The sequence below is a fragment of the Chanodichthys erythropterus genome, chromosome 13 (genome assembly GCF_024489055.1).
Source record: "Chanodichthys erythropterus isolate Z2021 chromosome 13, ASM2448905v1, whole genome shotgun sequence".
Taxonomy (NCBI): Eukaryota; Metazoa; Chordata; class Actinopteri; order Cypriniformes; family Xenocyprididae; genus Chanodichthys; species Chanodichthys erythropterus.
The window spans coordinates 26,649,117-26,673,027 of record NC_090233.1 but is presented as its reverse complement, the minus strand read 5'-3'; the positions used below and the strand labels follow the sequence as shown (position 1 = coordinate 26,673,027).

Below are 23,911 nucleotides of genomic sequence, written 5' to 3'. Positions count from 1 at the left end.
AGTTTGAACTTCAAATCAGATGACAGAGACAAGAGGCCCCCTGGGTTATATTTCAATTCTGAGAATATTTTCAGAGAATAGGAAAAAAGCTCAAAGAGGAAAAGAACTGCAGATTAACTGTATGCCTATACAGTCTGCTATACTAAGCCCTTTTCCCCCCTTTTTTTAAATGAAAGTTGTAGAAAATCTTTAAATGTAGGTGTTCTGTGATCTTCTTTTTTGTTTTGTTTTGTTTTGTTTTTAATTTGAGACAATTTAATGACTAGCACTCTTTTTTAAGTAGGTGAGACCGGGGGCAATTGTAACATCTCAAATTGCACCAGTCAGAAATGAAACAGAACCATGAAACTCATTCTGATGTTTTGAAATCCCTCTCTGCATGCCAAAGGACAAGCTTATAAATCATACTTGGTAACGTTTTTTCTAAAAGACTCATTTTTAAGTTTATCTGCAGTATTTTCCTCATACTGTCTTAACCATTAAAGGGCACCTATTATGCAAAATTCATTTTTACATGCTGTTTGACCATAAATGTGTGTTGGCAGTGTGTGAGCAAAACCACCCTAGAATGAGAAAAATCCACCCAGTGGTTTTTTTACAATCTCAATAATTCATAAGCACTGTCTCAGAACGCCCTTTTCTAAGATTGCTCTCACTGTGACGTAGAATTGCGCTAAGCCCCACCCACGTGGTTTGATTGACAATCTGGTTTTGGCATAGACCCCGCCGTCGGTGATCTGTCAACCATCCTCCATTGTTTCAACGACAGCCGGTAATGTCTCCTAAGAAGCATAAGTGTTCTGTTGTGGGATGTAATAATGAACATAGTAGTTTTCACTTACTTCCGACATCAGAGCCACTGAAAACGCAGTGGATGGATTTTATTTACGAAGGAAAGGCGCCACTCAAAATTCCAAAATACGTTTATGTTTGCGCAAATCATTTTTTGACTGACTGTTTTGAGAACGAGGGTCAATTCAAAGCAGGTCTTGCTTCAAAGTTAATCCTCAAGTGTGGATCGTTGCCTACTGTTCGCGATCCAACGTCACCTCCAGAAGAAGTAAGTGTATTTAATGTTTTTTGAGCAAATAGTCATTTCAGTCGATGTCAGCCAATTCAATAACAAATGCATCTAAAGTTGTTGTCGTCGTCGTAGAATGTCTGTGTATATAATTTAAACCTTGTTTGTATAGTGTGTATCTAACTTACTTAGCAAACGATATCACAGTATTTGTGTTTGTAGTTTCAAAAAATTGCGCGAACGTTATCACAGTGTGTGTGTGTGTGTGTGTGTGTTGCACATCCATAATTGCAAAGGGGACGCGATTAAAACTCTACATAAATGTATCAAATAACCATTCAGAGACGTCCTGCTCCATTCTCAATTGTGTTTCTTCTGCCGGAGTCTCTTCATCATCTGGGTCTGATTCCGGTTCAAACATGTACGGCTGAATGCCATACAAAACAGCGAGTCTCTCATTCTCAGCCATTCTGCTTCTACCGACTGTTTATTGCCATAGGTATGCAAGTTACGCCCTCATCCAAAGGCAGGGTGGGGATATGCAGCTCATTTATATTTAAGGTACATACCAAAACAGCTCTTTTTAAAACAGGCCCCAAAAATGACATTTTCAAATGGTTATAATAAATTAACTGTGGGGTATTTTGTGCTGAAACTGCACAAATACATTCTGGCGACACCCAAGACCAATATTACATCTTGTAAAAAGGGGCATAATAGGTGCCCTTTAATGTCTATGAACCTAAGTCTGTCATGTTTTGATGACCATTCTGTTATCTAACATTTGATATCTTTGTCAAATATTAGTTTCATCATTTCTAGCTAGCAAGGTATCTTGTCACCGGGTGGTACAGCCGGGTGCTATTGTAACACTGCGTTACAATTGTCCCTGACACCATCAAAATAGTGTCCAGCTTAGTAAGGACATCAAAATAGATTATTTTTTCCAATAATTTAAGAAAAGTGTTTTTGCCAATCTGGGGATCCATTTTCCTGAGTAGGCTCTGTACACTCTCTGTTCGCAGCATGCCGAGGTTCAGACCAAGGAAATCAATATTGTGACTCTAACATTGTAAAAACTTAACAAGTAGAACACAGATATTACTGACATAAATAAGTTACCGACATAAAACATTTGAGTAATGATGACAAAATTTGTTACAATTGCCCTCGTTCTCCCCTAATGGGTCTGTTTGTTTATTTATTTATTTATTTTATAAACTACTATTCAGAAGTTTGGATCTATAAGACTTTTTAAAATAAATTAATACTTGTATTTAAAAGGATGCATTTATCAAATCCTGAAAAAAGTATCATGGTTTCCACAAAAATAATAAGCAGCACAACTGTTTTCAACATTGATTATAAAAAGAAATATTTCTTGTGCACCAAATCAGCATATTAGAATTAGTTAAGACCCATACCAAAAAAACACATATTTTTGAAGCAATTATGTTTTTTTTTTTTTTTTCTCGAAAACATGTTTCTAATACGTAACTAGATAACAGTTTGGGGTGTGAGTGTGTGCAGTTTAAGTTGTAGAATAAAATGTCAAAGTGTTGTCAATTTACTTACCACAGGCTTTACTCATAAATTTAAAAACCCTATTATAAAACCCAATATGAACATCACAACAGAACCAGCGGCGAATTAGTCTTCCGGGTTCTGATATCATCCCTGCGCTGGCCTATTTCTGCACTTATTCCGACATTGTTTATCTGGTTGGGGGAGGAGCCTGATGTTGATCCGTTAATGTATGCATGCTTTTCCTTTTTCATCATTACTAAGCAAATGGGCTGTTATAAAAAAACACACCTTGTAACTGGATACTTGATAGTTTTCTGCAAAGAAACGGATTATTTCAAAGAGGGATATTTGTATGTTTTTTTTTTTTTTTAGTTTGAAAGGCATTATTATATTTTTCCCCCACCAACAAAATCCACTGAAGATCAAAGTTGTCCTATGAATTCAAATTTAATTTGTTCAGTCATCCATTAAATCGGCGTGCATGCTTTCTCTCTCTCTCTCTCTCTCTCTCTCTCTCTCTGGTTGAGGCTGAGAGCTGGCTGTTAAATTGGAACACCAGCTCTGAATGAGAATGAGAGATAGAGCACATACAGTGAGCAGCACAGTGAACTTAAGCAATCAAATTAAAAAAAAGTTATTCAGGTTGAAATGAGGGACAAGCCACTTCCTGATGCATTCTAATCATGAAGACCCTCCTGGCTGAGACCCACATAAGAGGGGAGGAGAATAAGATAGCAGAAGGATGGAGAGAGCTTGCAAAAGGGTGATGCAAAACCGCATGACACGAAAACAGCGAATGCAATTGAGAGGTGAATGGCCGAGGGCGGGGGTGAATAATTTACAGAAATGCTGTACAAAAAGTAAAAAATGTGACTCTAAACTCTTCAAAGAAGAAAAAGAAATTAAAACAGACAGGTGATTGAGAACGGAGAGACTATTTCTCTATTTTCACTTAAAAGCTTTGTTCTTAGTCAGCAGGTTTTTATGAACTCATCAGCCAAACTGGTTGAAGCAAATGAAGACTAATTAAGTGCTTGCTGCCGTTTGCGCAAAGAACCACCAATAAATGATCTAATAATTAACCTTTCAAAGATTACTTCCATCCTGCCATGTAAGTAATATCTCAAAGAGCAACTCGCTCGAGACAATTAGCCATAGTTCAGCGGCATTATTAACGAAAAAATGGAAGGGATTTTATTTATTTATTTGATTTTTTCCATTACAATCTGCATTTACTTTAAATGTCACTGCCATGGATTACTGGATTATTTGTGTCAGAGTAGTAACCCTTTAAGCTTTTTTAATGGAAATTTGAATGCTTGTTCTATAAAAAGTTATTTATTTTTTAATCAGTCTCGGTTTTTAAAATTAACTTGATTTATAGGCATATTCTGGGGCCATATTTGCAGTTATAGATTAGCAACCCTTTTGATAGCCGCCTCATGGCATTTCATGTGCTTTTAATACTTAATTTTGGGACTTTCTTTCATGGTACAGGGTTTGAGCCAGTAATCTAAGCTATGAAGTGGCAATATGATTAATTATGGCAAAAATGCAGTGAGATGACAAAACAGTTGCTAACACAATTCTGATGGATCTCTTTGCTTTTCTGTTGGCTCATACCAGCCTACCTTTGGTAACAGATCACTATCCTCAATGAATTAGTCTTCATCTTACTTAAAAAAGCCAGTGTAGAGTTCTGAGTGGACATTTTAGGCTAGTAGTTGTGTTATTGTACTGACAGCAAGAGAAACGTTGTTATATCTAAAATGCTCTGCCATTACTCATTTTAAAAGCAGCTTAATGTTTTTAGGTCAATAATTAAATAACTTGCTGTTTGCTATTCCTAATGTCAGAGATGTGAACTATAGCTTCTACAGCTTCCTTCAATAAATAAGAGAAATGACAAATGTCAATTGAGGACCTGTGTGACACCCGTGCTTAAATTAAACCCTACATGCTTATTTTAAAAGATCAGACACTGAGGATCATTGTATAGCCTACTAGTAGAGCTCTCTACAGTAAATAGCCTATTAGTATAGAGTCAAAGCAAACCAACTAACCTTTCTATTGTTCTGTTCCAATAACTAGTGAGCTGCCTACAGTACATAAGCAGCCTACTTACTGAATTGTAACACTTATAAGTCACTAACATTGCACAAAATGTTTGAGGTCAGTAAGATTTGTTTTTTATGTTTTTAAAAGAAGTCACGTATGGTTCCCAAGGCTGCATTTATTTGGTTAAAAATACAGTACAAATAGTAGTAATGTGAAATATTATTATACATTTTTTTTATTCATATATATATATAATTTTTTAATTTTTTTAAGTGTTGTCTATTTTAATATATTTTAATATGTAATTGATACCTGTGATGGTAAAACTGATTTCTCAGCATCATTATTCCAGTCTTCAGTGTCACATGATTCTTCAGAAATCATTCTAATAGGCTGAATTGCTGCTCAAGAAACATGTCTGATTATTATCAGTTGAAAACAGTTGTGCTGCTTAAAGGGATAGTTCACCCAAAAATGAAAATCATAATTTGCAGTTAAAAATCATAATTTGCGTTCGACTGAAGAAAAAAAGTCCTCTACATCTTGGATGCACTGGGGGTAAGCAGATAAACATCAAATTTTCATTTTTGGGTGAACTATCCCTTTAATATTGTATTTATTTATTTATTTATTTATTTTATCATGATACATCTTTTGTATGGGATTTCAAAAGAACAGCATTGATTAGACATATGTTACATTTTTTTAATAAATGTAAACATTTTTACTGTCACTTTTGATCAGTTTAATGCAACATTGCTGACTAAATGTATTAATTACTTAATAGAAAAAAAAAAAAAAAACTTACTGGCCCTAAACTTTTCAAAGGTATTGTAGATAGAAAGTCTATAGCTGTGTGTCATACAAATAGTTGGTGATCTGGCTCACAATTGATTTCAATAGGCAATGTAACAGGAATGACGCAATACTTTAATAAGCAAAAATATACATAGCACACACAATTTGGTGTAAAATAGTCAATTTTGAATTATTTATTACTTTAGTTTTAATACTTTTATTGTGGGTTCAGTACTGAATGAGGTTATACAGTATGTATATTTGGTAACATTAATTTTACAGTGTCCTTTGTTATACATATTAGGCTACATTTAGCAGAGGTGGGATCAAATCATTGTTTTGTAAGTCACAAGTCAGTCTCGAGTCTTTGCATTCAAGTCCCGAGTCAAGACAGGCAAGTCCAAGTCAAGTTGCAAGTCCTCAACTTTAAGCTTCAAGTCTTAAACTGAAAGTCATTAGTGCTCTTTACCCAAATTAATCTTTAATTGTGGTTGAGGTTTATTATTGCCGCACATCTGTGTGAGTGTGTGTGTGTGTTTTCCAAATTATAAATGGTTTGCTAGTAGTTATGTGTCTAAAAACTAAAATAAACATGTGATTGAGAACACAGAACTGTTGTGATATATGACATGCTCTCATTGAGCAAGTCCCTCTCTGGCTCAGTGCCAAGCAAAGTGCGAAAGCCACTCTAATTATACAAGTGTGATCATACGATCCAGTGACCGGCCTACAGTGATCATTCTCTGATCTGTGGTTTTAGAAGGTAGGCCCTAAAGACTTTCCAAGTCGGAGGGATCAAGTCGGGGTCAGGTCGCGAGGCATTGTTCTCAAAGTCTAAGTCGAGTCGCAAATCACCAAATTTGAGACTCGAGTCCAAGTAATGCTACTCAGGTCCACAACCCTGGTAGTTAAAATAGTAACAACTACAAATTATGCATAATTACATGCAACTAACCCTAAACCAAACCCTAATCATAAACCTATAGTATGTACATGTAGTTAATTATTATTACTCGGCACTTAAATGTATGCTATAATTAGCAGAGACACATTAAAATACACCTTAATGTAACTTTATATTATATTATATTATATTATATTATATTATATTATATTATATTATATTATATTATATTATATTATATTATATTATATTATATTATATTATATTATATTATATTAATATCATTATTATATTTTATATCATGTTATTGTCACGATCACCGTCTGCCCCTGTCAAGTTCCGGACTACATTTCCCATCATCCCCCCTGTCAATCACATGCACTCACTCCACCTATCACCTGTTGCCACATCCACCCTAGCACACCACACTGATCACCACACCCAGCTGCAGCTCATTATCAGGACTATAAAGGACTCACACACACACTACCTCTTTGCGAGGTCTTGTGTCAATTCTGAGCGTCTGCCTGTCTGTTATTGATCCCTGCCTTTTTCCGGTTTATGATTCTCTGCCTTCTGCCTTTGGACTGTTTATTGTTATCTGGACTGTGAACGATATCTGCCTGCCCTGATCTACTGCCTGTACCCTGACTACGATTCTGCCTGTCCCTTGCTGTTCCTGTTTGTTCCTGATTGACCCTGCCTGTACGACCACGCTTACTTTAATAAAGCTTGCAAATGGATCTCTGTCCGAGTCCCGGTTTGTTACAGTTATATTATATTGCATTATATTACATTACATTATATTACATTATTTTATAATGCGCTGGCAGTAATTTGCTAAAAGAAGATATCTTAGACGGCAGCACAATTAAATTGCCTGCTTTTTGGCTCAGATTTTCACATCAGCAGTGTGACTGTGATGCCTTAAAATGCTGCCTACAGAGGCAGCTCATTAGGTTGTATAATACAACTTGTATCTCTCTCTATAGCTACCTCTCACTCTGTAGTATTGGAGCTGTTATTGTTTATGATTCATTGCACATAGTTTCGCCCCCAAAATAAGTCCTTTTCTACATGGTGCACAAGTACTGCAAAAACAAAAACAAGGGAGGCACAGGAGAGAGAGTTGAAAAAGGAAAGTAGTCATAATAAACTGTGCAGAGCTGTGGATGGGAAAGAGAAAAGAGAGACACGCCAGGGGGAAGATAAAGAATATTGTACACAGAGAGGTGGAAGCAGAAGAAAAGAGTGACATATATAATAAAAACAGAAGCAGAGTCAGAGGAGCATCGTTAGAGAGACAAAGAGACATGGAGGGGTTATTTGTTTCTTTCTTTTGTTTACTCATCTGCTCTGAATAGGAACGGACTTTACCATCCCTCAGAGAGGAGGCTTGGATGTGCTTGCAGGGACGTGCTGGCCAGCTCCGCTCCTTTTTTATCTTGTTCCCCCAGAATGAAAGATGTATGCTCTCACCTCCACACGCCAGGCCGTCACACTGGGCTCAAAACCCATTAACACGGACAGAACAGGGGTCAACAGGCCAGCCACTGATAAGGATGACCAAACTCTATTGCTTTCACACAAACACATGATCAAACCAGAACACACACTTGACCAGACACACAGCTGCACATATACACACAAAAAAAAAAAAAAAAAAATGAGGAAGGCTCTATTTCTTCCTCCTATCTCATTATTTCTGCTTTTGTCTGGATCACATACACATGAATACACAGAGGTGCAAGCTCTGTTTTCCTTGAAGTTTACTTCAACACAAGTTTTGGTATCTATTGTGCTCTATTTTGCATGACCTCAGAACAACCTCTTACTTTAACTACATCTGTTTTCAAACTTGCTTCTAAACTGTTAATAAAGTACATTCTGAAATTATTAATGTGTGAAGTATGCATATGATCTAGACATGTAAATCCTGCACGTTGTACTGTTCTCCACCATTAACGACTTTTGGGAAAGTAAATTACAATTTGGGAAATAAAGGAGGTAGTAAAAGTTATATTAAATATGTATAACATAATCATTTTTAAAGGTGCCATAGAATGTCTTTTTAAAAGATGTTATATAAGTCTAAGGTGTCCCCTGAATGTGTCTGTGACGTTTCAGCTCAAAATACCCCATATATTTTTTTTCATTAATTTTTTTAACTGCCTATTTTGAGGCATCATTAAATATGAGCCGATTTAGGCTGCGGCCCCTTTAAATGCTCACGCTCCCTGCCCACGGAGCTCACGCTTGCCTTTAACAGCATAAACAAAGTTCACACAGCTAATATAACCCTCAAATGGATCTTTACAAAGTGTTCATCATGCAGCATGTCTAATCGCGTAAGTATGGTATTTATTTGGATGTTTACATTTGATTCTGAATGAGTTTGATTGTGCTTCGTGGCTAACGGCTAATGCTACACTGCTGGAGAGATTTTGGAAGTTGTGTTTATGAATTATACAGACTGCAAGTGTTTAAAAATTTAAAATAACGACAGTCTTGTCTCCGTGAATACAGTAAGAATCGATGGTAACTTTAACCACATTTAACAGTACATTAGCAACATGCTAACGAAACATTTAGAAAGACAATTTACAAATATCACTCAAAATATCATGTAATCATGGATCATGTCAGTTTTTCGCTATTGTCCTTAATTGCTTACCTAGTCTGATGATTCAGCTGTGCACATCCAGACGTCCTGCCCTTGTCTAATGCCTTGAACATGAGCTGGCATATGCAAATATTGGGGGCGTACATATTAATGATCCCGGCTGTTACGTAACAGTTAGTGTTATGTTGAGATTCGCCTGTTCGTCGGAGGCCTTTTAAACAAATGAGATTTATATAAGAAGGAGGAAACAATGGAGTTTGAGACTCACTGTATGTCATTCCCATGTACTGAACTCTTGTTATTTAACTATGCCAAGATAAATTCAATTTTTAATTCTAATGCACCTTTACAGAATGTTATGGTAATATATGAAGTTCTGAGCTCAATAATAATGATTTCATTTTATACAACCCTAGTTTTAAGCAATAAGTTGTCAGATAATATTTTAATTTGTTTTAATACATTGATAACATAAAAGCCAATTATTTAATTTTAGAAACATGTTTTTATATCACATTATTTTTTCTCACACCGTATAAATGGGTCTTTATACATGAACAAAAACTCTACCTTGAGGTCGGTGAGGTAAAATGTTTTTGTCTTGTGCTCACAAAAATACAGTAAAAACAGTAATATTGTGAAATATTATTACAGTTTTAAACTCTTTTCTATTTCAGTATACTTTAAAAGATAATTTATTCCTGTGATGGTAACGCTGAATTTTCAGCATCATTACTCCAGTCTTCAGTGTCACATGATCTTTCAGAAATCATGCTGATTTGGTGCTCAAAAGTGCTGCTTAAAGGGTTAGTTCACCCAAAAAATGCAGTCTTACGGGTGAGGGTGAGTAATTAATGACAGAAATTTCATTTTTGGATGAACTAACACTTTAATGTTTTGGTCGAAATCATTATACATTTTTCCAGGATTCTTTAAAGAATAGAGGGTTCAAAAGAACAGAATTTATTTAAAATAAAAATGCTAAATTCTTTACTCTCACTTTTGATCAATTTAATGTGTCCTTGATGAATAAAAATATTAATCTAATCTTTAAAAAAAAAAGTTTGTGTAGTAGACTGAGCAGATATAGCATGCAATTTCTCTCTCATTTTACTTCTCTCTTTCTCTCCGTAGGACTGGGTGACGGCCACGGATATTCTCATCTCTCTGGACAGACTGAACACATTTGGAGACGAGTTCTTCAAAGATGCCAAAGTGCTTCGCTCATATTTTTATGCCATATCTGATTTCTCCGTGGGGGGCAGGTGAAAAAAACACAACTACGTAAATTTGTTGCATGTGTTTTAGCTGTCATGGATGTTTCACTGGCAGATGTATACTGACAAAGAGAAAGGGAGAAAATTACGGCAAAATGGCAAGTGAGTGATGAACAGGACAATTAGAAAGAGAAAAAGTTCTAAATATCAAGAGGAACTGTGCTTCAGTGAGAGAGAGAAAGTTTTCCCAACCATTTGATCTGTGTTCCACATCTTAAGTGTATTAGTAGTATAAACAGGATGTGGAAGAGACAGTGTTTGTTTATTTTTGTGTTTTTCACCATCTGTATATTGTTTGTGTCTGTGTCTGAGTTTGTGCATGTCTGATTTTTTCATCATCAGCTCACACTGTATATCAAATTGTCTTTTTGCCTGATTATTTGATTTGTTTTCTTTATAATGAAGTGCACAAATATGTTAATGCTAGTTATCAGTGTGAAAATACACAACCTTTGCTAAGCTGTTGTTTCTGCCAAACAAATAGCAAATGCTGTGGTCATAATGTGTTTCTAGTACTATTAAGTATTTTTGATATTGATCAACTCTGCCAATTCATTTTCTCTGTTAAGTTCCCTGTAGCATATAAAAATTTGTTTTGTGTTTTGGTGTCATTTGGTTTTAAATTCAACCATCTGGCTCATTTGTTACTCTTGTCTCAGTATGCCACATCCTGAGTTTATTCTTTTAGGCCAAGTGAATTGTTTTATGAGTGTCCACAGAAAACAATGAGCCTTGAAAGTATGCTAATAATGTGCTTTCAACTATATTGCAGATGCAAGTGTAATGGCCATGCCAGTGACTGCATGACCAATGAGGAGGGACGTCTGGTGTGTGCGTGTGAGCACAACACTGCAGGGGTCGACTGTCAGCACTGTGCCCCCTTCTACCAGGACCGGCCATGGGCACGGGCCACCGCTGATTCAGCCAACCAGTGTGTGAGTGAGTACGCCCTGATTCTGTGTCTATTTGGAGTAGATACACCATGAACCTGAAAATTCTACACTCAAATTTGATTGAGACAATGGCGATAATTTAAAAAAAAAAAAAAAAAGACCTGGCAACCAGCCCCGGAAAAAAAAAAAAAAAAACATTGCCAAGAAAATTCATGGACAGTTTCTTACGTATGGCAAGAGATGGCCAAAGAATCACAGTTGGATAAGGCTGAAATTGTAATATACATAGATAGATATATTTATTAGGTCTACACATTGTTTTTATGATCGTATAAAAAGCTTGAAGTTAATCCTGTTTAAAGATAATCCTGCACCTGGTTCATTAATTTTGTGACACTGCAACCCACTGAGATTTTGATCAAGAAAAAGTGCTGAGAAAATGAATTTTGCCCCAAGTAAATATTACATTACATGATTAATTTTAACAATGTTTTTCATAATCAATTTTCTATGTTTTGAATTAACATATGTAAATTTAAATCAATCAGAAGAAACTGAAGTTATAGCTGAGGGCCAATCTGTGTGTTTAAAGTATCTTAGAAATGAAAATTAACTAACAGCGAATTCAGCATCTAATTAAATCTCCACATCTGCATCATATTTATAAATGCTTTAAAATTAATTTAACATGGAAATCAGATTGCAGAGTTTTACTTTCTCAAATTAACTTTCAAATGAAGTTGTTTAAAAAGTTAATTTGTTGCCTCTTAAATATTGGTTGTGGTTGAATATGCTTACTTTACTCAGTGCTATTGAACTGATTTAATTAAAAAAATAATGAAAACATGCTAATAACTGAGTGCCCTATCTGAAATGTACTGTAGATCAGTTTTGTGCAACCACTTACCTTAAAGAATTGGTAACACTTCAGTATAGGGAACACATATTTACTATTAACTATGTCTTTTCCCTCAATAAACCCCTAATGTACTGCTTATTAGTAGTTAGTAAGGTAGTTGTTAAGTTTAGGTATAGGGTAGGATTAAAAATGTGGAATAAGGTCATGCAAAATAAGGCATTAATATGCGCTTAATAAGTAGGCTACTAATAAACAGCCAATATTCTAGTATATGCACGCTAATAAGTTAGTTAGAACTAGTTAAAAGACCCTAAAATAAAGTGTTACCGAAGAATTTTGTAAGATCAACAATGTCTCCTTCAGCATTAAGTTGCAGGTTTTATTAGGATTTGCTGTAAATTTTTTAGCAATGTCTTGGGAAGATCATGTTTCTTTCATTGACCTTAGCTGCACTGTGTTTCCAGCACAGTCTTACATTTACACAGGCCCGGCGCCACGAGGGGGCAAAAGGGGGCATTGCCCCCTCAGATCTGATTTGTGCCCCCTCAGTTTCCCCCTCAATTGTTTTAATGCGTGCGATCGCACCGGTGTGATTAAACTTTCAGTGCATCACTGCTAAATCCAGCGCTGCTGGCATTGAGCCAGAGATGGACGCTGTCACGATCACGTCTGTTCCTGTCACATCCCGGACTACATCTCCCATCATCCTCTCTGCCACTCACCTGCACACACTTCACACTAATCACTAATCACCACACCCAGCTGCAGCTCATTACACGGACTATAAAAGACTCTTACACACACCACCTCACTGCTAGGTCTTGTTTTCCCTGTGTTGCATTACCAAGCGTTATATCCTGTCTGCCTGTCCTGTGTTACCGTTCCTGCCTGTTTCCTGTTTGTTGACCCGTTGCTACCTGTCCTGACCATCGCCTGCACCCTGACTACGATTCTGCCTGTTCCTTGTTGTTCCCGTTTGCTCCCGTTTGACCTTGCCTGTATGACAACGCTCACTGTAAATAAAGCTTTGCATTTGGATCCCTACCTGAGTCCCGCCTTCGTTACAGACGCACTCTGTGCTTTTCATATTTTACAACTATTCAGTGTTTTCAACCACAAAATTTATTTGAAGTTTCAGACATTTAAATAGACATTTAAATTAAGTACTAGCCTATAGCCTATATAAAAAAGACATTTATAGTTTGTTAAATGCAAACACCAAACTGATATGGAAGCTGAAATAATCCTTTCTATTATAATTTGTTATTTTTTTTTTTCTTTTTAATTTATATCAGATACATCTTTTCGGTCAGTTCACGTACGTTAATGTATTTCGGGAAAAACTGATGAATTTAGGCTACGTGATGTAAATCCGACTGATCCTCTGTTTTATCAACATGATCATTATAAACAACAAAACACATTCACTTCCAAATATTTGACAATCAGAATATATCAATAATTCATGATATAGTTAACAAGTTTGTGAATATTTAAAATAAAAGTAATATACATGTCGTATGTGGCTGCATGATGCGTCCCCAATGCATACGCTTAACGTGAAAAAAAGCTTAACATGACTTGAAGCAGTGATATTAACAGACCAAACTCACTAAACATCGTACTAATTAAATACTATGTACTATGTAATGCTATGGAGTCCTGAATGATCTCAACGCGTTCAATAACACGTTAAGCCTTTTCCTCCCATAGAATATCGTTATAGAAAATGCTGAAAGTGGCTTAATGTAGCCTATTAAGAAGTGATATTAACAGACCAAACTCACTAAACATCATAATAAATTAGCCTAGCCTAGAGAAAAGCAGTTGAGCCCAGAATTTGAACGCGAGAATTTGAGCGTTTTCCTCATAGAAAACTTATAAAGAAAACGTTTAACGTCGCTCAATGTAGCATAAGTGACATTAAAAGATCAAATTCGACACAAACCAATTTTTCTGTATATTATGCTTTGATATAGTGTTTACTATGTTTGGTACTTTTAATGGCACTGTCTTTTTACGGGAGGAAAACAATCAAAGGTGTTACGTTCATATTCTGGTTTTCTGTCCGTATGGTGTTTACGTTTGGTTCGTTAATAACACACTGCGGGGGAATTTAAAATAATGCTCTAAAACAGAGCTTCCCAAACTTCAGAGTGGTAAGGCCCCCCAAAAAACATAGCAAAAGCTCCACGACCCCCCGCCCCCGCCCATTATAAACAAATATATAGATCAATATTATATATATATATATATATATATATATATATATATTTGTATATTAGATATATTTAAATTCTCTTTGCACAAAATTATCAACATTTATTAACCAGTTTGTAAGAATTTCTTGTGAATTATGAGAACTACCATAAAATGTAATATTTTTATATTCCTGTGAAAGATGACGTAAACATTCTTTACAAATATATTTGAAGAGTTCATTTGCAAAAACAATTTTAAGAATTTTTTTTTTTTTTTAAGTTTTAGCAAAAGCAGATAGCTCCACATTTCATGTTTCAGAGTTAAACAAAACCAATTAATTTTAAACACACTCAAACACACATGTGCACACAAACACGCTAACATCGGCACACATACACGCATCCACGCACTTTTGCATACACGCGCGCATGCGCACACCCACATACACAAACGCAAAAGGACAAACAAGGGTCCAGCATGTAAGTCTTGTATGGTGTACAAGGAGTTTTGAGTTCAGAACGTGCTATATGTGGAGAATAACGCACACGCACAGCAGTCAGTTATTTATTTATTTATTTTAAAGTGGCGTTTATCGGTTTTTGCAAATGAACTTATCAGATTCATACAGGATACAGGTACTCCTCGCTGTACTTACGAGTTTTTCATTTACTTGAAGTGCAGGTCTGTTACTGGGTTATTGTCATCCTCTGCTCTTCTGACGTCAGTTTGAAATAAGTAAAGTATCTCACCTCGTTATAATGTGAAAAAATAATGTTTTTTATATGTTTTATGTTTGTGTAATAAGGAGGGAAGAAATCACATTTCAGAACAATTAGAATATTTTAATTTTTTTAATTATTTTAATATCTTGATTTAGCCTATCCACGGCCCCCCTGCAATACCGCGACGGCCCACAGTTTGGGAAGCACTGCTCTAAAATAATGATCACCTTAATATAGTATATAATATTTTCTATATATACCAATGCCCCCCACCCCCCAATTTTGATTTTGATGGATGCAACCCTAGTAAAACCTGTAGCTATACCTAAATCTAAACTATTTTTTTCATAGGTTTCAAATACATTTTAGTACTCTTTTCACTAGGAAACACTCCAAAAAAGCTGGAACCGAGGCAAAAGTGACAAAAAGTGAAAAGATTATAGAATATCCAAGTTAAACAGTTTTGAAACAGTCCAGGTGAGGGTTTTATGATAGGGTAAAAGGAGCATCTCAGTCTTTGCAAGCAAAGATGGGTCATGGCTCAGCACTTAGTGCCAAATATCATGAGAGAATTTTCAAACAATTCACAAATCACATTTCTCAATGCAAGATTGCAAAGAATTTAGGTCTTTCACCATCTACCGTACAAATATTGTGGAAAGATTCAGGGAAGATGCAGAGGCTGTGTAGGGCAAGGCAGGAAACCTCTGTTGAATGTGCTTCACCTTCACGTCCTCAGATGGCATTGCATGAGAAACTGTCATACTGTGTTAAATATAGCTACATAGGTTCAGGACAGGAGTACTTAACACGGTCTACCACTGCATCAATAAATAAAGCTTGAATCTCTGTTACCCAAGAAGAATGGGTGTTGAGCGGTTTGTATCAGGGCAAAAAAAAAATAAAACAAATAATACTCCAAGATTTAGTATCCTTGAATTCTCAAAAGTGTAAAAGTGATGTGACTCTTTGGTAAACATGCCTCTGTTCCAACTTTTTTTGCAGTGTGTTGCAACCATCAAAATTAAAATTTGTTTACAAAATAGAATTAAGTTAGTTAGTAAAACATTGGAAATCTTCTTAATTTTGTCAGTTAAAATAAAGGTTAAAGAGAATACCACTGGTTATTGATTTTATTGCATTTTACAAACTGTCCCGACTTTTCTGGAAACGGGGTTGTAGATGCTCACACCAGTCAGTAATTCAATCAAACAACACATCATTTAGCCTTTTAGCACAATAACTAAAAAGTTTCATTTGTGTAATGTGTTGTGTGTTTGTGTGCTGTCATGTGTCTCTGGTAAATGCTTTAGGGGGATGCTGTAATTGGCTATTCTGACAAACCCATAAGCTGAAAAAGCCATGTTAATTATTTTCATTCTGTATTCCACTAAGCTCCACGTTCCTTTAATTAACTTTCAGTGGTCAACAGATGGGTTTCTGTTGGTAATTGTTGTCCCTTCTCATCAAAGTGGATTTAATGAATAAATACGTTTTTGGTTGCAAAAGCAGCACTATGTGTTGGTGAGGAGGTGGGATCAACTGCAGATGCATTCCATGCATGGTCACTTTGCAAAGTTCTTCGTCAGAGACTGTGCCAAGTTTATCATTTGCATGGCAGACTCTCAGAGCTGCCACCATATGCCTCTCTCGTAATGCTTCAAACAGATATGTTAATTGAATAAGGACGTCTTTTTTACCCTCCAGTCTGAAAGTGGAGAGGAACCGTATAAGAAAAGATGAAAATCAAGCTTGCAAACAGCAACAAAAATGCTCAATTTTTTGACTGTTACCACAGATTTCTTTATATCTGCAATATAAATGGTTTGTTAAATTGCAATATTCTTCTTTGCTTGCATCCACCAAAGTTTTGAAGAGTAATTAGAGCAACCTAGAAATATTTATTCATCACATCTTTTACACAAGCATGTTTACTTAAATATGTATAAGTACATGTTGCAACGATGTGAAACACGCCATTTTAACTAACCAGAAAATACTATCAATTTTTTCTAGGTTTGTTCCCAGTTCTTCTGTTTTGGCTGGGCTTTGCTGTCATTGAACACAATAGTTTACAGTAATACATGTTTTATTTAAAGGTAAAGGTAAACTGCCTTTCATTGTTCAAAAAAAAACAAAAAAACAAAACAAAACATTTAGTCCTGCCCCACATTCACGTTGTTGGTTAAATCAATAAGTATGTACATGCGCACATGTACATGGAGCTCCAGCAGGTTTTTAGGTAGTTGATTTACAGTCTTCATCCTTCTGTCCATAAATGACACAATGTGCAGTTTGAATATTTGAAGGATTAAATACTCATTGCATGTCATCTCTGTCTTTTGAATCATGCACTCAATGTTATGGTCAATTGTAGTATGATTAAAATGTTTACACGATGGACGAAGCCAAGCTACAATCACATTACCTAAATCTGTTAGTCCCAAAAACCTGATTTCAGTCAGACTAAAACATTAACATGACAAAAAAAACAAACAAACAAAAAAATACTGTTTTATTTCAATTAAAATCGAATGTTTTTAAAGTCATATATTGTTGCTTAACGTTGCTGTTTTGGGCCAGGTCTTCAAAAAACAGTGTTTCAATAGTGCCTAAAAGCCTTGTACACTCATGGAGAAAAAATTGGCCCAAAATAGCTAAGATTGTCTTAACCACAAATTATTGGTCAGGAAATTAGCTAAATTTAAAAACATCAAAGACAGAATGAAGAATATGGGAATATGGGTTTGATTCAGAGTGGTTCAGCAGAGTTGTGTGGAGTGATGAATCATAATGATGATGCTCTAGAGCAGTGTCTTTGAAAATCTGGTGAGAAATATAATAATAAATGCATGTCTACCACAGTGAAGCATGGAGGGAGAGGTGTTAGCTGCTGGTGTTGGTGAGCTACTTCACTGAGAAATGTCATTTAATGCTTTGGAGTACATGAGAATTATTGCAAAATGACTTGCTTTCCACAACTGAAAAGTTATGTAAAGAGGAATGATCAGATGAAATTTTTTTTAAATGTCAATGCTCCTGCCCAAATTACAAAGACAACTAAGAAGTGGCTTGAGAACAAGTCCATCAGGCTCGCGTTTTGGCCTTGGTCAGAGTCCAGATTTGAACCATATTGTGAATATTTGGTCTTACTCAAATGAACTAGGAAACATTTTACAACTACACGTTAACTGTTTGAAGCCATTAATAACACTCTTCTTCCTGTAAAATAAAACTGTCTGCAAGTTGGGCAAGTTACTTTACGGTATTTGTGCAATTCTTGCTAATGTCCTGACTAGTGATTTGTGATTAAAATGGTTAAGACCATTAAAAGACCACTACATATTTTGCCATTTTTGGCTTTGGCTTGGCCCTTTGTTTTTCTTTATTTCTGTTTTCTTTATATGTGTGTGTGTGTGTGTGTGTGTGTGTGTGTGTGTACAGTCAAACCAAAAATTATTCAGACACTAGATATCTATTTTTTTTCTATATCTTTTACTAGTGGGTGCAGCTATATATATTTTTTTCATTACCATGTAATATCATTGCACTGCTGCAGCCATGATACGGCAGCAAAGTTCCTTGATTATTACGCCTGAATGAGAGTATAGTTCCTAGCCATATCAGCCTACAAAATCGCAACTTTTCATTTTTTGTCGGTCTTAGTACACGATTTAACTACAGAAGAGTCAAGTTTTAAATAGGAAAAATATCAAAACTCTTTGGTCATTTTTAAGTGCGATGCTAACGGTCTAATCAGATTCAATGAACTATGCTAAGCTATGCTAAAAGTGGTACCGGCAGAACCGGAGATCGGCTAAATGGATTCAAAAACGGAAAAACTCAACTGTTTAACTCTAGGGGAGTTGGAAAATGAGCCTATTTTCAAAAAAAGTGGAGTGTTCCTTTAAGTATGTAAGCATTGTATATCGACATGAAATATTAATTCAAAATCAAATACATGCACAATAGCTTCATATTTATACTTGTGAACAGGGACGTGCACAGGAATTTTGAGGGGCAGTTGCTCTGACCTAAAAAAAGGGCACTCCCCCCCCCCCCCCCTATATGAAGGACTGAGAATAACAGGGTCTTTATTAAAATATATAGCCTATACACAAAGAAGTAAAACACTGAAATACAGCACTCAATCACCTTAACTACTACTAATAATAACATAGAAAATCCCTTCATCAATATCCCTACTTTGCTCTATGAAAGACATTGACAAAGACGAAAACTAAGGACATTTAATCTATAATTTTGTTTTATTTTAGTTAGTTTTTCCAAACACACATTACAGTTTTGGTTAGTTATCGTTTTTTTGTAATGCCTCGTTTTTTTTTTTATTTCAGTTAACGACGATGTTTTTTCCCACCTAGTTTTCGTTTTTTCGTTCGTTTTCGTAAACGATTATAACCTTACTCACCTTTCCGACAACCGCGACAATCTCCTTCTAGTGCCGCTCATGCAGGCTCAGCTCAGGTGCCGGTCGCGTGCAGCGCTGCAGCCACCTAAACAGAGTTTGCCCTTCCCCTACTGACTTTCACTTTTGGACGGGTGCCCGAATATGGAAGTGCGATTTTTTTTTTTTTCGAGGGCTACGTGAAATTCTGCATCCATTGTACGATTTTTTTATTTATTTTTTTCCACCTCGGAAGGGCAACATGAGTCGAGAAGGGCATATGGGCAGTTGCCCGGGAAACCTAAGCAACCCCCCTGTGCACGTCCCTGCTTGTGAATGATTTGACGCGATACCACGGCGTATGATGAAGGGAACATCCACCAATTCCACCAAGTGGTTAAAACGTATAATTTGTATTCATTACAATGACTTTAACATTTAAAAACAGACATGTTCAAATTCCAAAGCTTGTTAGTTCCTGTTGGTAAGACTGACAAGCTTTGGAATTTGAACATGTCTGTTTTTAAATGTTATAAGTAATTTTAATTAATACAAATTATACGTTTTAACCACTTGGTGGAATTGGCAGACGTTCCCTTCACCATGTACAGTGGTAGCGCGTCAAGGTCAAATCATTCACAAGTATAAATATGAAGCTATTTTGCACGTAGGTGTTTTTGAATTAATATTTCATGTCGATATAGGGTGGTTACGTACTGTTAAAACTAATTGTGGTATTGATATTACTGCCAACTCAAGGAAAACTAACTTTTCCAAGCTCTGAGAGCCCCCTAATGGCCAGGAGCATTTCCGTTGTGTTGTGGCTTGATTTCGTTGTGTTGTGAACTTATGTTTGCTTTTTTAATTTCGTTGTGTTGTGAACTACTGGGCCACCGTAATACGGAAAAAAACAGCTTTTATTTGAAATAGAAATTGATTTAAAATTGAACATTTTGCATAGCATTGGTCATTTTAATGTAAAAAAAATAATAATAACTATACATTTCCTTTTAAGCATTTCCTATCTGTTGCACGTCTACACGTTTGTGTAATGGTATATAATCCTTTCTTCAGTGGCAGCTCAAGAAACTGTGTCCCATTAGAGAGTGATAATGTGATGGTTATTGCAGAGTCAATAGACTGACGGAACTGTAATAAAGCGAGTAATGTCCCACAATACCCCCCTAGGTGGCGGGTGCATAAAAAGCTGACTTTGTGCTTTTTGGTTGGGTGATGTGTTGAGAAGAAGAGTCCTGTGGCAGGGGAGCTTATTAGGTTGTGTGTGTGATCTAAGGCCTATTGAAACTGAACAAGCTGGTTTAAATGAATGTCCACTGCTATTTTTAACCAGTTTCATCCATATCTGTTCCTCCACTTCTTTCTCTTACTTCTCAGAGTGTAACTGCAGTGGTCTTGCTGATGAATGCATGTTTGATGCTGAGCAGTACCGCAGCACAGGAAGTGGGGGGCGCTGTGTTGGCTGCAGGGAAAACACAGCTGGCCCTCACTGTGAGCGATGCAGGGAGAACTTCTTTAGATCATTCCCGCAGCAGCCCTGCCATGACTGCAACTGTAATGAAATGGGTAAGTTACGTGCACACACACTTGACAACAAAGCAATTGTGTACCAGTCACACTCATGCACACTTTCACTAGTATCTTATATTAACCCATGTATTCTGACTTAAATGCTCTCTATCTCATACACTCATGCAAATGTACATATATACATACACAATTATACAGCTCTGAAGTAACTACAGTGGAAAAAAATAAGTCACAAATACACAAGCGTACACATAAATTCAAACAGGGATTTTCTTTGTCTTTTAATGTACATGTGAAGACTACATGTGATAAATGTGGAAACACGTTTTTTATTTATTTAAAAATGTCCGGTATGCTGTCTGTAGGTGTGATGTTTTAAAATTCCCATAATGCAGGGGGGGGAAACTGAGTACTTTTAGAATTATTTGTCACTGTTTAATTACACGTTAATCGTGTTCATATTGTATCTAAAATATCTGATTTTGCTTCAGGTGGCAGAATGTGTGTATAAGATGTTAAAATGTTAAAATCCATGTTAAAATTAGCATTTATTATCCTTTATTGGATGATTTTTTTAGACAAGGAAATGATTCTTTAATGCAACTGAAACTATCCATGTACTCATTAAAAGACCCAAGGCTATAAAAGTCTGTCATAACTTGTCTTCTCTCTTTCTGTCTCTCTCCAGGCTCTGTGAGTTTGCAGTGTGATGCAGAGGGAGTGTGTGTGTGCTGGCCAGATGTGTCTGGTGTGAAGTGTGACATTTGCAAGTCCGGCTTCCATTCTCTCGGCCCTGGTGGATGCAGGTAATGAGAGCAAGAATATTGGTGTGTTCAAGTTATGTCGGAAAGATCGTATTTACGAGCAGAACTGACATGAACGCCACCACAATGTCGTAAATACCAGTGGGAAGCTCGTAATTTTCTTTAAGCTCCGATCTGTACGAGTTGGGGACGTGTCAGTCAGAAACATAGTGAAATACCACAATACTTACAGGTATTTAGCAGTGACATTGTCAGACTTTTCTATACAACGAAGTAAGCTGATTCCCAGCAAAAAATACAATAGCATCACAATATAAAAATGTAATATGTAACAATAAAGTTTACAATAGCTTCATAAATTAATTAAAAAACATAAAAAAGCAACATAGCAAAAGCAACATTATTTGCTCTACATTTTCTAGAAGCAGCAGTGTTGTTATTTTGTGTAATTAATTTAGTGAAGGCACACCTCCATCATACTCCGACGAAAGTGAATTGAACGCACCTACCGTCGTACATACGACTTCCCACATCGTACATACGATCTTCCCAGGAGGAATTGAGCGCACCATATCTTTACCAAGAATTTGTCAAATGAGAAAAACATTCGATTCTTGGATGCGGAATTCTGCTAAAATGTCTAACTAATACATTGGAAACCATTAAATAACTCATGCAGAGCAGAATTCAGCCAATATACATTAATTATAAAAAACTCCATCACACTAATCTCTGGAAAAGAACAAAAATGTAAAACTAATTTGATTAATTCAAATTACACCACAAATGAAACATAATTATATCACCTTTTTAGAAAACTTTTTAGGGATAAAATACTACACCTTTGCACATTAACTGTACACAATGAAAGATTCAAAAATGGTGAACAACCTTGACAAGATGCCAGCAGACGCAGGAAAACATGGCTTCCACAAAAGGAAAGACTGTGTCTGAAAACACTTTAATTTAGGGTCCAGTTCTCACTATTAACTAGTTGCTTATAGCATGTATATAAATAGGATATTGGCTGTTTATTAGTATATTTTGTATTAGCAAATGATGACTTCAGATGCAAAAGCCTCTAAGTGCCATTTGAAATTTTCTTATAAAATGAGCATTTTTATCAAGCTTGTATGTTTATGTTTAGTTATTTCACTTTAATGGCAATGAAAAGGACCTATTAATTGCCATTAAAGTGAAATTACTGAACCTAAACATAGAAGTTTGATAAAAATGCTCTTTTTATAAGAAAAATTTCAGATGGCACTTAGAGGCTTTTGCATCTGAAATCTTCAAATATTAATGCCTTATTCTGCATGACCATATCCTACAACTCCATACCCAATGCCTATTAATAAGCTGTAGTTAAGAGTTTATTGAGACAAAAGTCATAATTAATAGTTAGTTAATAGAGAGAATCTAATCTAATCTAAAGTGTGACCAAAATTGTACTATGATACCATATTCACATAAAGATAAATAAATAAATTTAAATTTAATTTAATTTTACATATATATATATATATATATATATATATATATATATATATGTAATTTATTCTTGATATGGATCAGCTTTGCTGAATCTTCAGCATCATTACTCACTCTTCAGTGTCACATGATGCTTTAGATATCATTCTAATATGCTGATTTGCATCCTTGCTGAATAAAAGTTTTAATTTCTTTGAGAAAAAAAATCTTACTGACCCTAAAATTTCAGTGTGTGTTGTTTAATTCAAACATTTTTGTTAAATATAGTAATTATTATAAGCAAGAAAGAACGAAAGAAAGAAAGAAAAAGAGAAAGAAAAATAAAGAAAGCAATAAAGAAAGATTTCAGTATTGAGCTGCATACAGATTATATTCACCTGATGAGATTTGCACATTTCATATGCACACTCAATGACGCAAATAATAGTGTAATGCAAAAGAAAACACAGGAGAAAGGCAAACATCAAAAATTTTATACCCCACTGCACTTTCATGTGGCCCATGTGGGTCAATGTTTTTGGGTGCAAATTAGTTGGTTCACTGGAGCGAAATGGGAAAGAAAAGATATGAAAAGAGAGAGAAAGAGAGGAGGGAGGTTACTTGTCAGGTAGGAGAATTATGGGTAATGATAAGCCAAGTAAAACTGTGGTTTCAGGCCATGTAACAGATCAAGGTGAGAAAAAAAAATAAATAAAGAAAAGAAAAAAGTTTTACACCCGACAGAACAGCTCTGACCTGAGGCCGTCAGCCAACTGACCTGCACACTACTGGCACATCAGTGGTGGCTCATTCATCTGTTTATATCTGTGTATGTGCATG

General features: G+C 35.7%; 1 protein-coding gene across 1 annotated transcript in view; it reads left to right on the top strand.

Annotated features, from left to right (window-relative positions):
- Positions 1 to 23,911, top strand: part of lamc3 (laminin, gamma 3) — a 90,704-nt gene that overhangs the window by 26,177 nt on the left and 40,616 nt on the right. Inside the window, exons 3-6 of the mRNA XM_067406359.1 lie at positions 10,066 to 10,196; positions 10,981 to 11,147; positions 20,685 to 20,873; positions 21,526 to 21,643. Coding sequence (XP_067262460.1) covers positions 10,066 to 10,196; positions 10,981 to 11,147; positions 20,685 to 20,873; positions 21,526 to 21,643 — 605 coding nt within the window. The remainder of the gene's footprint in view (positions 1 to 10,065; positions 10,197 to 10,980; positions 11,148 to 20,684; positions 20,874 to 21,525; positions 21,644 to 23,911) is intronic.